The 19663-nt window shown below is 38.0% G+C and overlaps 1 protein-coding gene across 4 annotated transcripts in view; it reads right to left on the bottom strand.

Moving 5' to 3' along the window:
* LOC133622315 (copine-8-like) overlaps positions 1-19663 on the bottom strand; it is a 417761-nt gene that overhangs the window by 300230 nt on the left and 97868 nt on the right. For all 4 annotated transcript variants that reach the window (XM_061984911.1, XM_061984910.2, XM_061984914.2 and 1 more), the window contains exons 2-3: positions 16692-16732; positions 16296-16342 (exon numbers count right to left, since the gene is read on the bottom strand). In XM_061984911.1, coding sequence (XP_061840895.1) covers positions 16296-16342; positions 16692-16732 — 88 coding nt within the window. The remainder of the gene's footprint in view (positions 1-16295; positions 16343-16691; positions 16733-19663) is intronic.

The raw sequence follows: 19663 nt of genomic DNA, 5'->3' as shown, positions 1-19663 counted from the left end.
AAGTAACTCAGTTACTAACTTAGTTACTTACACCAAAAAGTAATGCGTTACTGTGAAAAGTAACTATTTAGTTATTTCTTTTTTTCTTCTTTTTTTTTTAAAGCTCCAATTAATGCCCTTTTAGCCTTTATTTCAGTACTGTTATTGCACTGGAGAATAATACAATGTGTTGATCAACTTGACATACATTTGTATCACTGAACTCTGCTAAGCCATGTGGTCTACATACAACACACAAAGACAAAGATATGTTACAAAGGCCAATTTGTTTCTGGCCAGAACAAATTGACAAAACTATTTTAAATAGCTGCAACATAACATACATAAGTAACAAACAGCATAATAACAGCATAGCTGTAAAGAAAGAAAGGCACACACTACATACACAAAGCCTAACCAGGCATTTTTTCCCTCAAGAAATTCTGACACAAAATCATGTCTGAAGCCCAGAACACTCGACACATTTCCCCAGTTTTAGTTTAGAGATAAGGAAAGATTGGCCTGGCCCACTAGCATCCCTCTTTATGTTTGTGAACTTTATAGTCTATACATTTAGAGTGATGTGATAATCAAACACTCTAGAAGTCTAAAATGAAAGAGTATATAAGAGAATTGACAGCAACGTTCCCTCTAAGGAGCGCGCCTGTGCAATTGCGCACTGCTCAAGCGTCCTCTGCGCACGACAAATCTATGCCACGCACAAAATCAAATAAAAAAATAAGCGCATAACAATTTTCGACACGACACGGACACGACAGAGAAAACCATTTTCGTCATCATTGTTCAAATATAATAATACGTCTGTATGCTTTGAGGACATGAATTCCATCCATCACTTTACTGAGCAAAACTCTTTACTGTCGGCCATAAACACATCACTGTTATATCAGCAGCAGCCACTCGCTCTTTCTCACTTGCGCCAACACATGCACATATGGCACTTAGCCAGTGATGCGTTTACAGCCACACAAAAAGTCGGACAACTCCAACACCACACATAAAGTGTAATTCCAGGTCGTTACACTATGATTTACCAATCAAATGTGTGCCTATTCTAGTGTCATTTATTATGAATCTTAATTTATAAATATTAATCATTAAATGCTGTTAATATATTAAATACATACTAATAAAAATATATTTTGTACAAACAGGAAGTTGCAGGAATGTACACATGATCCCCTGCTTACATCTCATTGTGCAACATGTGAATGTTTTAATGGGAACTAAATGAAAGGGGTACAAACTATTTCCAAAGCAGGACCTCCACCCAGACAAACAATACAAGTACACAGTTCATGAAAAACAATATTTGTTGTTATTGTCATTGTAAGTGGGCCTAAACACTTATATTAGAAATGGAAATGACTGCTGTCATTTGATTATAATAATAAGAGAATGTTGTCTGTCTATCTGTGTTGGCCCTGTGATGAGGTGGGGACTTGTCCAGGGTGTACCCTGCCTTCCGCCCGAATGCAGCTGAGATAGGCTCCAGCGACCCCGAAAGGGACAAGCGGTAGAAAATGGATGGATGGATGGAGATTGAACTTGTTATTTAGTCATGTTTGGGACAGGTGTGCTGCTGGTGTAGCCACAGTGTGCACGTGTGATGTTGCTCACATGGACTCCACTCAATGCTCAGGGAGTTTTTGCGTTTGCTCACACACATGAACAATTAGAGGGAACATTGATTGACAGAGTGTGTGTACCTTCAGCGGTGAATGAGCAGAGGCAGAGTTAATCCTTAAGTGGTGGTGGAGGTAAAGTGTCATTGGAGTCTCTGTCTCTCTTTACTAGCTTCGTCGAAGCATGTTGCTATGTAGCTTGTTTCAGCAGATTTGAATTGCTGTTTTGGGCAGTAGATGGGATCTTTGATCCAAAGCACAATTTACATTTAACTAAAATGTTCTTTTCTTTGTGCTCGACAAAAGAAAAGTAGTGAAAATATCTCCATGTTAACAAACTCGACTTCTGGCTCCGCCATGATCAGACACGCCCCCCCCCCCCCCCCCCTCCCCCTCGCTCCCCACACTCACACTCAGACACACCCACACAGAGCGCATGTCTCTCTCTCTTCTCCGGCTTGTGACACAAGAAGAATCAGAACGATGACAGAGCAGCGCTCCGATAAAACACACTTTATACTACATAAAAAGTAACGTAAAATAACGCAGTAACGCATCATGTAGTAACGGTAACTGAGTTACTGAAAATAAAAAATAACGCGTTAGATTACTAGTTACCGCCGAAACTAACGGCGTTACAGTAACGTTACTTTGTAACGCGTTAGTCCCAACACTGGTCTTTGGTTATAGAGAGTGTGTTGTAATAAATGTATTCCATCTATCCATATGGATACTTTAAGTGTGTTAAGTTATGAGGGTTTTTTTGGGTAAACTTTGAGTGTCTGAAAATTACTTTTAAAAATGTATTAATTATAGTTACTTGTTACTTTACCAAAAAAGTAATTTAATTGCTAACGGAATTACTCCTTAATTAATGTAATTAATTACTAGGGAAAGTAATTAATATGCAAATGCAGTTGAGGGATGTGTGTGTGTGCTTGTAAAAGGCAGGGCCTGTTGCATAGTGACATCATCGAGGGTTTCCAATGGAGCTGTGTTTGTTAGCTTTGGCTATTAGCAGGGGCAGTTTGTCGGCTCTGACGCCGGTTCTATTGAATCTTTTCATCAGATTGTGTTACCTCTGGTTTATAAAGAGATTGAATGTGCTCCGATGGCTGTTATATCTTCTTGTCAACAAACGAGGTATTGTTTGGATGGCAGGTTTGTCACTTCAATCATTGATTTGTTGTTCATGATTATTCCCATTGTGTGCGTGTTCGTATGTTGTTTTCTGCTGTGTCAGTGTGATTCCTATTTTAATATCAAGTTTATTTTAGTGCGGTCTTGCTTGCTGCTTTCACTAGTAAAAATATATTTTCTGCACTGACCTTGCTGCATTTTTGACGCTTTCTTGTTGTTGACATCAAATCACATCAAAAGTAGCGTTCTGCGTAACATCAATCTACCGCTAACGGCATTGGCCTCAAACTAATTGATTAGGTTACTCATTACTAGTAAAAGTAATGGTGTTACTAACGCTGTTATTACTAACACTCGTCATTGAAGTATATTAATGCCAGGCAAGGTGATCAAAATATGGTCAACCAAACAATTATTTCCTTGTTTTCTCACAAACTTAAAGGCTTCAGTCAATATCAAAACGGTCATTTCTTCAGTAAAGTGCAGCCAAAAGTCACACACAAACAAAGGAATGACAACATACTGTAGAAACATAAGCATTTTCTAGAGCCTAAAATCAATTTTTCTCAGCTATGGTCCATATAGTCCGCAGCAGTACTCAGTTGTAATACACGTTTCCACCACTTGTGGCAGTAATGGCAATATCAAAAAAGCAGAAGCCGAAACTGAAGACATAGATACGTTTCTTAAGCGCAAAAATTATGACTAAAAGTGGTGAATCTGTGTTTTCATTTTCATTGTCTGTTTATTTAAAGAAACACACATATGTGTGTGTGTATACAGTATATATATATATATATATATATATATATATATATATATATATACACACACACACACACACACACACACACACATTTTACCGCTGTGTAAGTGTAGGTAAAGTTGTTTTTCATCAGTATTTATGAGTCCTTTCTTTTGCAGTATATTTGATTAGTATGTATTTTTGTAATCAGCCTGACCTAAGTCTTGATAATAATCTTTGTGATCAACACATGCTTTCATATCATTAGACATGGTTTGTCAGGTTAAACTGTAAGGGGGCGGCATGGCGTAGTGGGTAGAGCAACCGTGCCAGAAACCTGGGCTTGCAGGTTCGCTCCCCGCCTCTTACTATCCAAAAATCGCTGCCGTTGTGTCCTTTGGCGGGACACTTCACCCTTTGCCCCCGGTGCCACTCACACCGGTGAATTGAATGATGAATGATAGGTGGTGGTCGGAGGGGCCGTTGGCGCAAATTGCAGCCACGCTTCCGTCAGTCTACCCCAGGGCAGCTGTGGCTATGAAAGTAGCTTACCACCACCAGGTGTGAATGATGGGTTCTACATGTAAAGCGACTTTGGGTACTTAGAAAAGCGCTATATAAATCCCAGTTATTATTATTATTAAGTAGGTTAAATATAAATATTGAATATGATTAAAATCAAGAGTAAGACTACTAATTCAGTGTTAATATTTGAGTGGGCCCCGGGCCCCTCTAGAGTGGAAAAGTTGGGCCCCGGCGTCAAAAAGGTGATTAACCCCTGTTCTATATATTTAATTATTTATTTTTATAAACAGCCTGACCTAAGCCTTGACAATAATCTTTGTGATCAACACATTCTTTCATATCATTCGACAAGGTTTATCATGTTAAACTGTAAAAAGGTTAGATATAAATATTGAATACGATTAAAATCAAGAGTAAGATGACTTCAGTGTTAATATTTGAGTGAGCCCTCTAGAGAGGAAAAGTTGGGCCCCAAAGTCAAAAAGGTGATTAACCCCTGTTCAAGAGAACCAATTAAGAGATGTACATATTGTTAAATACCTACTTGAAAATAAAATGATGTTTTTGTGCGTCATGGCCTCATTGAGTTAAGAATGGACGGTGAACAATCTCTGAGCTTTAGTTAGACATCTGGAAAAGGCCAAAAGGTGTTGATGAGACACAGAGCACATGCTCGTGATGAAGCAGGTGATGGCAGAGATGAGCTCCATAATGTGATTTCCCTGCTGAGTGGCAGAGACAATGCCAAGTTCCAGGGTTCATTAGATACCGCTGGGCTGCTGGGGCTGCCTAATGAGAATCTGGCATCAGGTCCCTGGCCGACACCACTGACGGTGTGCACACACACACGCACACAAGGCTGTTGTCTTTTCCCTATGCAACAATTGTGTCTACTTTGGCATAGATCTGGAGAAAGATCTAAGAGTGTTTGGCCATTCTTGGGCGAGATCCTTTTCAACTGACATGACCGCAAATCTGCAAAGTTTTTTTTGACCCGTGTTTGACGCAGCCGACGCAGTGCACTAAAGGACCTGACACGTGCTGGAAGGGGAAAACGTGGATTATATATGGGTGGAAAGGATAGGATTCCCTATGCAACAATTGTGTCTACTTTGGCATTGAGCTGGAGAAAGATCTAAGAGTGTTTGGCCATTCTTGGGCAAGATCCTTTTCAACTGACATGACCGCAAATCTGCAAAGTTTTTTTTGACCCGTGTTTGACGCAGCCGACGCAGTGCACTAAAGGATCTGACACGTGCTGGAAGGGGAAAACGTGGATTCTATATGGGTGGAAAGGATAACGATGCTCTCTCGACAGCGCCTTACGCTATGAAGTGAACAGAAACTGACAGATTTATGATGACAGGTTATTTGATGAGTTAAAATAAAATGCTGGCCACTTTGTACTGAATTTGTTGGCACACGTCATGTCACGTCCCATTAAATATGTGTGGTGGTCAAGCTATCTCTGTTCTCAATGGGTACTCGGCGCCATTTAGCCTTTCTCGAAGAAAAAAATGCCCTATGCTTGCGTTGTTTTCAGCTGTACTAACCGTTCAAATTGCAAAAAGGATAAACGTTTCTTCATAGTTCCTCGAGAGGTCATCAAAAAGGGCAAAAGAGTGTGAGATTTTACGAAATGACGACCAGAAAAGCAGCTCACACTCCAGTCTAAGGGAGCAGAGTCGAAGAATGCACAAGTTCGCAGTGATCACTCCATTAAAGGGTTTGTTTGATATACCTTTAATGTTTATTATTTCCCATTGTAGTATTATCTTGATATTATTTGTATTTCTTAAACACATGATGGCTACGAGTGTTTCTAAAAGCAGCAACTCGGTGATCCAAATTAAAAGAAATCAAATGTTACCAAAACCTAAAAGAGTTACGTTTTTACCAAAGACAACAATCATAAATGAATCTTTCAGAACATACACAATGTTGACATCTATAGTTGTATTTTGATAAACAATCGTAAAAGAATCTTTCAGCTCATACACAATGTTGACATCTATAGTTATATTTTGATAAACAATCACAAATGAATCTTTCAGCACATATACAATGTTGACATCTATCTATAGTTATATTTTGATAAACAATCATGAATGAATCTTTCAGCACATACACAATGTTGACATCTATAGCTATATTTTGATAAATAATGATTAATGAATCTTTCAGCAATGTTGACATCTATAGTTATATTTTGATAAACAATCATAAATGAATCTTTCAGCACATACACAATGTTGACATCTATAGTTATATTTTGATAAAGACGGGGAAAACATGCTACTCGTATACGGGGCGTGCAACAACAACAACAAACATGGCAGTAGACGTGAAGTAAAATCATGAGATACAATATTACCCGAGCAAAAACTAGGCATATTTATCTGGGAGAGTCTTGATACCAATTTCCTTGACCCAGACACACACAAAGAAGTTGTAGACATCCATGCTTTTCCAAGTTTTCATCTGTTTTGTCATGTAGAATGATGTCTGGAGCACCAGATGGTTCAATATGTCTGGGAACGTGACCAACGTATAATCCTTGATATCACTCCACAAATCTATTTTTGATAAAGTATAGGGATCTATTCCTTTGCATAATTTGATTTTTTGCTCTTATCTGCTTTTTGCAGGAAGATTTAAGCCTCTTTTGTACTCAGATAGTTATGTTAAATATATGCCCTTCATATATATGCATATATATATATATATATATATATATATATATATATATATATATATATATATATATATATATATATATATATATATATATATATATATACTCTCTTGAAACAGCCACACCACAATTTTTCAGAGAGTATATATATATATATATATATATATATATATATATATATGCATGCATGCATGCCTTGGAGCATGCATATATATATATATATATATATATATATATATATATATATATATATATATATATATATATATGCATGCATGCCTTGGAGCGCCTGCATCGGAAGAAAATAATGTTTGCCTTGGTGCCCTTCATATATATATATATATATATATATATATATATATATATATATATACTCTCTGAAAAATTGTGGTGTGGCTGTTTCAATATGCACAATAAGGAAGCACTTGAAGAAAAATGGGCTGCAGGTTGAGTCGCCAGAATAAAGCCATTTCTGCGCAAATGTCACAAATGATCCCGCTTACATTACACCAAACAGCACAGAGACAAGCTTCAAAACTTCTGGAACAAAGTACTTTGGAGTGATGGCTTTCTTCTGGCGACTCAACCATGCAGCCCATTTTTCGTCAAGTGCTTCCTTATTGTGCATCTTGAAACAGCCACACCACAATTTTTCAGAGAGTCCTGTATTTTAGCTGAAGTTATTTGTGGATTTTTATTTGCATCTCGAACAATTTTCCTGGCAGTTGTGGCTGAAATCTTTGCTGGTCTACCTGAATCCCTCATTTTCCACTTCTTAATCAGCGTTTGAACACTGCTGATTGGCATTCTCAATTCCTTGGATATCTTTTTATTAACCCTTTCCTGTTTTATGCAGTTCAATTACCTTTTCTCGCAGATCCTTTGACAATTATTTTGCCTTCCCCATGACTCAGAATCCAGAAACACCTATGCAGCACTGGATGAAAGATGCAATGGTCTGTCAGAAGCCCAGAAACTCACTGACCTTTTATACACACACATTAATTACAAACAAACATGTCACAGGTGAGGATTGGAATCTTGATTAGCCATTCAAACCTGTTTGTGTCAACTTTTGTGCATGTTATCAGATCAAAGTCACTGAGGTAAACTTTTGATCAGGGTCATTTGAGTACTTTCTTTTGCCATTATGATTTAAAAAAAGTAAACACAGTTGTTTGCCAATAAATAGCTTCACACAACCATTAAGTATGAGTGGAAGAAAGGTTTTTGTGTTATCATTCATATTCTCTGAAGAATGGCCAAGAAATCATAAATTCTCCCAGGGTATGTAAATGTATGAGCACAATTATATATATACATATATATATATATATATATATATATGTATGTGTGGGAAAAAAATCACAAGACTACTTCATCTCTACAGGCCTGTTTCATGAGGGGGTTCCCTCAATCATCAAAAAAAAAAAAAAAAAAAAAAATCTCCTGATGATTGAGGGAACCCCCTCATGAAACAGGCCTGTAGAGATGAAGTAGTCTTGTGATTTTTTTTCCCACACATACATATATTGCGCTCTACTACGGTATCGAGCACTATTTTTTGGATAACCTTATTAAGACATATATATATATATATATATATATATATATATAAATATATACATATACATATACAAACCCCGTTTCCATATGAGTTGGGAAATTGTGTTAGATGTAAATATAAACGGAATACAATGATTTGCAAATCATTTTCAACCCACATTCAGTTGAATATGCTACAAAGACAACATATTTGATGTTCAAACTGATAAACATTTTTTTTTTGCAAATAATCATTAACTTTAGAATTTGATGTCAGCAACATGTGACAAAAAAGTTGGGAAAGGTGACAATAAATACTGATAAAGTTGAGGAATGCTCATCAAACACTTATTTGGAACATCCCACAGGTGAACAGGCAAATTGGGAACAGGTGGGTGCCATGATTGGGTATAAAAGTAGATTCCATGAAATGCTCAGTCATTCACAAACAAGGATGGGGCCAGGGTCACCACTTTGTCAACAAATGTGTGAGCAAATTGTTGAACAGTTTAAGAAAAACCTTTCTCAACCAACTATTGCAAATAATTTAGGGATTTCACCATTTACTGTCCGTAATATCATCAAAGGGTTCAAAGAATCTGGAGAAATCACTGCACGTAAGCAGCTAAGCCCGTGACCTTCGATCCCTCAGGCTGTACTGCATCAACAAGCGACATCAGTGTGTAAAGGAAATCACCACATCGGCTCAGGAACACTTCAGAAACCCGTTAATCAACAACACCCAGAAACGGCGTCGGCTTCGCTGGGCCTGAGCTCATCTAAGATGGACTGATACAAAGTGGAAAAGTGTTCTGTGGTCTGACGAGTCCACATTTCAAATGCTTTTTAAAACTGTGGACGTTGTGTCCTCCGGACCAAAGAGGAAAAGAACCATCCGGATTGTTATAGGCGCAAAGTTGAAAAGCCAGCATCTGTGATGGTATGGGGGTGTATTAGTGCCCAAGACATGGGTAACTTACACATTTGTGAAGGCGCCATTAATGCTGAAAGGTACATACAGGTTTTGGAGCAACATATGTTGCCATCCAAGCAACGTTACCATAGACGCCCCTGCTTATTTCAGCAAGACAATGCCAAGCCACGTGTTACATCAACGTGGCTTTATAGTAAAAGAGTGCGGGTACTCGACTGGCCTGCCTGTAGTGCAGACCTGTCTCCCATTGAAAATGTGTGGCGCATTATGAAAATGGATGGATGGATGGAGTTTGAACATCAAATATCTTGTCTTTGTAGTGCATTCAATTGAATATGGGTTGAAAAGGATTTGCAAATCATTGTATTCCGTTTATATTTACATCTAACACAATTTCCCAACTCATATGGAAACGGGGTTTGTATATATATATATATATATATATATATATATATATATATATATACACATACATACATAGGAATATATATATATATATATATATATATATATATGTATGAATGCAGCTTCCATTTTCGACCGCTTGTCCCTTTCAGGGTCGCGGTGGGTGCTTAATATAAATATTATATTAATAAGTTACATTGACAGAAAAATAGATAGAAAACAACACAAAGTAATTAAAAACATAATATTGAGAGAAAAATAGTAGAAATATTAATGATTAAGATAGAAAACAACACAATAAAATAATTTAAAAAACCAGCTACATTAGCCTACTGTCAAAATGACTATGTGTCGCAGGCTGACGCAAATCTTCGTTGACAGAAATGTTAAAATTTGAATGTTTATTCTACACATTTTTACAACACTGGAAAACATTAGGAAAACTGAGGCTTTTCAGAGGGTGAGATACCTCCTGGAAATGACTGGTTTAGAATGGCAAAAGTATCGATGTGTGTGTCCATGTTAAAGGAAACGGCAGGGTGTCTTCTTCTAATGGATTTATTACAATCTTTGCAAGCTAAGTAATGTTTTCTGTAGTCTGGAACAACATGGCACACAAACAACTATCAGAAATGCAGCCAATATTACATACAGATAAAGTATGTAATATTGTATGTAACACAGAGGACATAAGTAAAGGAAATTAAATGAGCTCAAATAAAACCTACAAACGTGGCATAATAATGCAATATGTACATACAGCTAGCCTAAATAGCATGCTAGCATTGATTAGCTTGCAGTAATGCACTGACCAAATATGCCTGATTAGCACTCCACACAAGTCAATAACATCAACAAAGCTCACCTTTGTGCATTCACACACAGCATAAAATGTTTGGTGGACAAAATGAGACAAAGAAGGAGTGGCATAAAACACGTCTTTCTGTGGCAGCGTCGGAGAAAGTTGTACATGTCAAGGACCGCCAAAATTATTAGGACAAAACGGCGCTCGCCAAATACTCTCATCAATGAAGCATGAACACAAACATATTCAACAGTGGGCTTTCTAACAGGTAAGAATGTTTGTGTCATGTTTGTCCTCCTACATGAACCATATTAAAACAAAAAATATATTTTTCCCATCTTTTTTCCATTTTCATACATTTTTTTAAAAAGCTCCAAGAAGCTAAACTAGAGCCGTGGGGTACCGAACCCCGGTCGAGAGTATTACAATTTTTCTGGAATGTAGTCTACCCAAGTATGACACTTATGTTTTATTTGCAAACAGCATTTTCAGGATGCTTGCAGACAAACCGTGTAGAATGCATGTTGCATGTGTCTAAAAAACATTATACACTTGTGTTGGAAGATTTTTGTTTGGTTAATGTATATTGTAGTTCTGAAAGCATGTGTACTTCCGCAGTATCTCGTTGGGTTTTCCTTCACATGAAAGTGCATTTCCAGCCACGGAGATTGTGTGGGTCAATACTAAACGTGTTTCAAATAGACTGCATTGATTGAGTGGACCTTCTTCTCAACTTGTGTGTTCTATGGCCGTTTTCACCTGTTCATTGTTGATTGATACTATTTACCTAGGTCAATAGAAAAAACAGTTTAAAGGTAAATAAGGAACTGTAGAGGCACTTAGCAAAAGCAGAACATGTCCTTTTCTGTTATTAGCAATTACAGTAGAAACATAAAAACGTTTTTCTTAAACATTAAACATTATACACGTCACATTTTTTGTTATGGTTTTTTGTTAGGTTAACGAGAAACCTCACATCATTGATGACGGCAAAGAAGGGATATGATAGACCAGGGGTTTTTAGTCTTTTTGACCTCAGGGCCCAAATCTTACTATTGATTTTAATCGTATTTAATATTTATATTTCACCTACTTACAGTTTACCTTATCAAATGATATGAAAACATGTGTTAATCACAAATATCGTTATCAAGGCTAAGGTCAGGCTAATTACAACAATAAACACTCATCAGAGATACTACAAAAGAATAGACTCATAAAAGCTGATGAAAAATAAATGTGCATCAATTACGCAGTGCTAAAATAAAAAAATTCTAACAAAATTATTAATACATGATAATAAATGTTTCTTAAATACATTGTCAGTAAAATTGAAATGCAAATGAAAACACAGCTTCACCACTTTAGTCATAATTTTTGCGCTTGGGAAGCTTCTCTATGACTTTAGCTCCAGACTTCTTCTGTTTTTATTTGTGGGGTGCTGACGTCATCGCGGCACACAAAGGCTGTCCCAAATCAAAAAGTTCTGAGTGTCCTTCGAATCCGGCCGACAAATGTGTCCTTTTCTCCCATGAGCAACAGGTGTGTATGCCGTGTACACTTTGCACCCTTTCATGTACCAAGATGCTTTGCGCACTCAGCTTTGAAAATTATTTTCAACATTGCTGGACTATGCAGATTGGAAAGAGCGACTTAAAAATGTAAGTAAAGCTTTATTTATTCATGTAAAACAGCTAAAAGCAGACATGTAAAGCTGGGGTGACAGTAGCGATCTACATTTGTGTTAAAATACGAGACCTCGACTATCGCAATGTTGAGCGGCCTCCGTGAGATATGCCCCTCTCTTTACCCCGAGGGAGAGCAACATATTGTAGACGGCTTCGTGCCCAGAGCCTTTTTCAACATTGGAAGTAAAGACTTAAATCTTTTAATTTACTTTTTTAGACCGCAAGAAGTCACCATTTTTGTCAAATATTTTGTGCTTGAGAAGCTTCTCTATTATTTTACCTCCAGACTGTGTCTGTTTCTTTGATATTGTCATAACTGCCAAAAGTGGTGGAAAAGTGTATTGCAACTGAGTACCGCTGAGAAACCGATATTTTCTTGGCTGCTCTCCACATGGCGATCGCAGTTCAACAAAAATAGACAACAACAATGATAGTAATAGACTATTCTCCACTCCCATCAACAATTATCTTCTAACTATCTTTCTTTATTTGGTCGCTTGCTGATAACAGCAACATTGCAGACGCCAAGGTTTATCTCCACTTGTAAATAATGTTCTTAAATGTTTCTATCTTAAAGGCTGAGGCAGTGAAGTGAGGATAGTAAAGAGTCTACCTTTTTCCCCACCTTTTACAGGGCGTCGTAATTGGCGACCCATCAGCGTTCCTGTTCTGTAATTATAATATCCTATATAATAATCTTGCACAATTTTTATCTCATCTTGAACGGGTTTGTGCTGAAAATGAAATATTGTTCTACTTACACAATGACAATAAAGATCCATCCATCATTTGGCTCCTTATTAATTGCGCTGTGAGTACCTTAAAGCAACGGTGAGTCTCCCCCGAGTGTTTGCTTGTATGAGAACGTTATAGGTAATTATCATTTGGATGAAATGTCCTTATGGAACATATACTGTGTATGCATTGAACAAAGACATATGCAGTGCAGTCTCCAACAGTCGTTTTGCAACATCTGACAAGCAGCCCACACAGCCATCTGCTCTCACCGAGTAAACACACAAGCAGGCGTATGAGGGTCATCTGATGGTATAAATACATACAATATGTACTTGCCTATGTTACTATTATATTCCACAACCCACACTGGCTTATATCTTTGAAACGATTCAGATTCATACTTTTTTTTTAATCTACCTTAGCCTAAAAAAAATTGGGTATGACGTTTCTACATACACTGATGCCACACAATACAAGCATTTACTGAATAACTGTGCTTGGTTTAGAGTTGTACGGTATACCGGTACCAATGAAGTACCGCTGCACTAATGAAATAAAAACTATACTATAATGCCTCTGAAAAATACCGGTACTTTTTTTTCCAGACATGACTGCACGTTGTCGTCACGTCGTGACATTGTTGGTAAAACAAGCACTTACAAGCAGAAACAGTGTGGAGATACAAAAAAAAGGGAGAATGGATGCATTTTGGCTTAAAAAATAATAAAGTTGAAGCTATAAACACCGAAACGCCGGTACCATTACCAAAATATTGGTATCTGGCCAACCCTAACTTGCTTTCAAAAAGGTTGTTGATCTCATGTTATGTGTATTTTCGTGATAGTACTCCTGTGCACTGCACTGCATCACACTAAACGCTGTTTTTGATTGCTGCCTTTTTTCATGCATCTGATGAAAGTAACCAATGCAGGGAAATTGGAAGGTGATTGACGGTTCTGTCTGTCACATCCATTGCAGTCCAATCAGGACAACAAGCGAGAAAGTTAATGACTGTGCCAAAACCACTTAGAAAAGAGTTAATGCATCTTTTTTTCAGACCGCTAAGGCTGTTATTGGACTGGTGACACTGGTAATACTTTATTTATGACTGACAATTCAAATCATCAAATCAAACTTTATTTATATGGCACTTTTACATAAAAACAAAAACAACTATACTCAACCCCTAATTAAGCACATTCTCTTTATTTTGAGATGTAGCGAAACTCTTAATTAGTGCTTTAATTCCATTTAGTATGTAGTATGTTAACATTACAGTGGAACCTCTACGGTTGAACACATTTGGGTTAGGGATAAATGAGGATTTGTTATTTGGTTAACCATTACATCCATCCATCCATCCATTCGCAGCCTAAGCAGAGAAGCCCAGACTTCCCTCTCCCGAGCTACTTTCTAGCTCTTCCCAAAGGATCCCGAGGCGTTCCCAGGCCAGCTGGGAGACATACTCCCCCCAACGTGTCCTGGGTCTTTCCCGTGGTCTTCTACCTTTTCGGATGTTCCCTAAAGACCTCCCCAGGGAGGCGTCCGGGGGGCATTCTGACCGAACCACCTCATCTGGCTCCTCTTGATGTGGAGAAGCAGCGGCTTCATTCTGAGCTTCTCTCGAATGACAGAGCTTCTCACCCTATCTCTAAGAGAAGGGTTTCCGACCAAGGAAACTCATTTCGGCCCCTTGTACCTGTGATCTTGTCCTTGCTGTCATAACCCAAAGCTCATGACCATTGATGAAGATACGTACGTAGATCGACCAGTAAATTTGAGAGCTTTACTTTGCGGCTTAGCTCCTTTTTCCCCCACTCGTGAACAAAAACCCAAAGTTCTCGAACGCCTCCATTTGGGGCAGTGTCTTGTTGGTTAACCTAAGAATTGAAACCAGATTTCATAAGCTATAATGTGAATGGGAAAAGTAAACTGTTCCAGTATCAAACTGTCATCACCATAAACCTTGAACTGTTGAGGAAATGTTTTAGCAAACTGTTAATTGTCATAGAAACAGTCTCTCCAAGATTTTGCAATATCGCTATCACGCCAATTCATGCAAATTCAAATAATCCCTGCGAATTATGTGCAACCTTGCAACTTTGTCTAATGGCACAACTTCCCCGCAAGGAAAAGCATCTGATTGGCTCTTATTCATAACTAACATCCACTCCTCTTTCAATGTACGCCTTTAAAGAGCTGTGGTTAGATGTATTCCAAACTTGTCCCGACCGTCGAGTAGAGGATTTTAAATATGATTATTTCATTTTTGTCAACATTTTCGTGTCATATTTTTTTGTTAACTAACATGTCAGTTACTTGTGTTATCGTCTTACTCAACATGCCTTTGTTTTGATTACTTATCGTCCCATTTTTACCTGCCATTTACTTGCCATTTTTCAACCTCGCTCGACTGAGCAGCAGATACGTGACGTAAATGTAAGGGCATTTCTGCTAAAAAGGATTCTTCATTCATCACCCCAAGCAACATTTGTAAGTTTTACAATATACCTAAATCAAATCATACTTACTAAACCCTGCCATGTGTGATGTCTGTTTTAATGCATATTTGTACGTGCTATCGTAATGTAATCAACATTAGCATTGTTAGCATTAGCTAATGCGTTTACAAGTGTCTGTGTTAGTATTATTGACTTACAATGGCATTCTTTTTGTATTGTTTTTTAGTTTTGTAAATTCACCAAAACGTCACTGTGAAGTTATTGACTCTGTTTAGCTGATCAGAGAGCTAGCTTACGCAGGCGGGTCCATGACGATGACTTCTGTTTTGTTTTATCACCCGTTTTACTGCTGTGTTACACGTATTTAAATAAACGTTTATAAATATCTAATTTCACAACATATACAGTATATCTGCGGCTTATAGTCAGGTGTGGCTAATATCTGGAAGTATGTCTTTTTTTCTTTTTTTCTAAAATGTGGTGGGTGCGGCTTATATACCGCTCTATAGCCCGGAAAATAGACCGGTCTGCACCAGGGGAGTTTTCCACTTGTCATCAATTGTACACACAGTCTTAATAGATCACCAGCAACACGCCCACAAATTGTACATGTAATTTATCTTTCTTTGCACAAGCCATTTAGCGCTTTGTTACTTGCAATCTTAGGAGATCGGGCCCAATGTGTATGGTGATGGTGATGTAGTTTTACTTCTTTGAAGATGAGTACTTGCGTTATTTTTGGTGTACTTTGTACTCGTCGCTTGAGGGCACAAAAAAGCGACTAAAAGACCAAGAAAAAGAAAAAAAACCCACCAAGATCTTGTGACGTATGCGTGAAGTCCGATGACCGGCGAAGTTGTGTGTGACAGAGGAAAGACATTTTACCCTCAAAAATAACTCGGGGTCCATTATGTATGAGCTCTGCTGCGTTCAACCGTCGAGGTTCCGTGTTATTTTCAAATAGCGATAAAGGAAGGAATGCACTTACCTCTCTCCACTGTTTGGTCTCCACGCCTTGGGTGTAGAGGACACACACTGTGAGGCAGGAAAAGATAAGCAGAGAGGAGGAGAAAATATTGTGAAAGAAGGATAATATGAAAGACAGACAGAGGAAATAGTAATCAATCAAAAGGAGGCTGTCTCAATGATGAATCAATTCAGTGTGTGTGTGAGTGTGTGCGTGTGTGCGTGCGTGTGCGTGCGTGCGTGCGTGCGTGCGCGTTGTGGAGGTTATCTCCACTACAGTGAACTAACAGCTTTGGGATTTAGGGAGGAACAAAAAGATTTCCCAAATATCACAGTGTGAAAGCAGACCAGTGAAGTAGGAAAGAGATCAATTCAAGCTTTTTTGAAACAATATAAAAAGGGAATAGTCACAACTCACATGGATCTGACTTCGAGAATGTGTCTTTGTCCAGAAGATTCCTGTAAATGAAGGAGACAAATCACCGTTAGCTCATTACCAAATTATTCTATTTATTTGTTTCCATTACCTAGTGAAGGGATTGAACATTTCTAATGCTAGTAACACATTTTGCTATCATGCATAATAAGTACATTGTTCCTACCATCATATTTTGGCATGCTAACTGTCATATTAGCTATTATAATAAATCATTAGGTACAACTTTAAAGGTTGGTTTTAAAGTAACATGTGCATGGTCACACAAATCAATCTTTATTCATAAAGCGCTTTTTATACATTAAAAAATGCAATGCAAAGTGCTTTACAGACTTGAAAAAAATCCCCCCAATGACCCACATCATCGCACAGACACACACACGCACACAAATACCAAACACACACACATTTATGAACAAATGAATGCATGTCTGAGTACAGAGGAGCCAGGTGAGTAAATACTATCACAGGAGCCTTCAGCACCAGGAGATAATCAGACCACGGTCAGTAGAACGCTGACACAAAGCGTCCCCACAGCCATGGCCGATACTACCCCTGATGCAGAGGGCTCCCTCTGAGAAACGCTGGAAAGTAAAAATATTTTAACCTTTAATATAGTAACTAAGAGCAGCAATAAAGAAGAAAATACATGTAAAACATATGAAGATTAAAAAAATAAATATACAGTAAATATGTAATAAATAAATAGAACTAAATGCAATCTTGCATACTAATAGGATAACAAGTAAAGTACAAATGACTTCACTAAAATTAATAAATATTTGGTAAAAGCCAAATCAAAAAGGTGGGTCTTAAGTCTGCTCTTAAAAACATTAAAATACAGCCTTGACAGGATGGTTCGAGGTATTTGCGAGCGGCAATACTAGGGTTGTATCAATTTTCAGATTAATCACAATTCTTATTTGTAACGATTCTTAATAGATTTAAAAAAAGTTTTTTTTTTAATCTGTCCTGGCCAGCCACTCAGAAAAATAATTTTGTTGATGTAGATGATCTATATCTGTTGTACATATCTTGTCTTGGTTTCTTCTGTCTTGTGAATTGCATGTTTTAGTTTGAAAAGTAACTTCTCTCGTTTCAGGTCACTTGCCCTTCCTTTTGTGTCATCAGTCTGATGTCATCTCTGATCCCTGATTGTTTCCACCTGTTCCCCATTACCCTCATGTGTCTTATAAGCCCACGCCTCCCTTTGTTCTGTGCCAGATTGTCTCGTTTATTCGTGCCTCTCTAGCCTCCTGTCCATGCCTTAGCTCGTCTCGTGTTTGAATACCTTGATCCTGAATTCCTTCGTTGATATTTTGAGTTTTCTTTTTCTCCTCCTTAGCAGAGTGATTTTGTGTTATTTAGTTTTACAGCCGAAGTGGTGAGTTCAGTTTTTCTTACAGTTCTTCCTTTTCCTCAATTTTTTGAGTGACATTTTTGTTAACCTTTTTTTAGATTAGAGACAGTGTAGAAGTTTCACTGCCATTGTTTCTCTCTCCTGTTGGAGCGTTTTTTGTTTATAATAAATGTCATAGAATACACGGCGCCAAGTATAGCTTGTTATTGTTTTTGTGTTTCCCTCCTTTCGGAGTGATTTTCGGTTGTTCCCTTTTGTGGAACCTTTTTCGCCGACTAGTTTAGTTATAGACTATATTGAATTGCCCTGACTCTGGAGGTGTAAGGAAACTTTCAAAATAAAAGCCTGCCAAAGTAATCCCTACTCTGCTTCTAAGTCCTATCTTTTGACCAAGCATGACACATATTTACTTTATAAAAGAAAAGTGTTGGATACTTCTCTTGTTGCCTTATTTGTATTTGACTTTATTAAATGTTTTGGTAGCATTTTGTTCGACAAAACCAGTTTTCTTTTAATATTAAATAAATTAATCAGCGTTAATCATAGAACTGGCACCCAATATAATTATAAAAGTATTGATTTTGAATTAAGAATCGATTCTGAATCGATAATCGATTCTGAATCAAATAGTTACCCCCAAGAATCAAGTTGAATCGTGTGGTGCCCAGAGATTCAAAGCCCTAGGCAATACTCATCAAAATAAGCCAGTGCAGGAACCGTTCCCATGGCAACCGGAGTCAAATGGTACAAGGACTACACGACCCCCTTTCGGAAAAGTATCTCAGTCATTTGGGAGAAGGAGAGGACGGGCGAGGAGCCAAAGGTGGCAGGATGTCTCTCTTTCCCTGCTTGAGGCCACGAGGGAATTGCATTTATCTGCTTCAAACAACCACACTGTGAAATAAATCGAAGATGGAAAACAATTTGGTGAGCTTTATTGGAGATGAAACAACCACGCGAAGGAGAAAAAAGTTATCCTCCCTTTCCCAGTCACAAATTTAGGTGACAATTACGGTCCATCTGCAAAGTATTCACTTTTTTCCACATTGTTATTTTTTTCCCTCAAAATTCTACACACAATACCCTATAATGACAATGTGAAAAACACATGTACATAGGTATTGACAGCTTTTGCTCAATACTTTGTCGATGCACCTTTGGCAGGAATTACAGACTGAAGTCTTTTTGAATACTATCTTTGGGCAGTTTCAACTATTCCTCTTTGCAGCACCTCTCAAGCTCAATCAGGCTGGATGGGAAGCGTCGGTGCACAGTCATTTTCAGATCTTACCAGAGATGTTCAATCAGATTCAGGTCTGGGCTCTAGCTGGGCCACTCATAGACATTTACTGAGTTGTCCAGAAGCCATTCCTTTGATCGATTGGCTCTGTGCTTAGGGTGTTCATCCAGGGTGTCTCTGTACATTGCTGCATTCATCTTTCCTTCCATCCTGACTGGTCTCCCAGTTCCAGCCGCTGGAAAACATCCCCATAGCATGATGTTGCCACCACCATGCTTCACTGTAGGGATGGTGTTGGCCTGGTGATGAGCGGTGCCTTGTTTCCTCCAAACATGCATGCTAAAGACTTCAATC

This window comes from Nerophis lumbriciformis, linkage group LG23, assembly GCF_033978685.3.
Source record: "Nerophis lumbriciformis linkage group LG23, RoL_Nlum_v2.1, whole genome shotgun sequence".
In the NCBI taxonomy this organism is placed as follows: domain Eukaryota; kingdom Metazoa; phylum Chordata; class Actinopteri; order Syngnathiformes; family Syngnathidae; genus Nerophis; species Nerophis lumbriciformis.
Note: the sequence above shows the minus strand (reverse complement) of the source record. Positions and strands in the feature narration are given on the sequence as shown.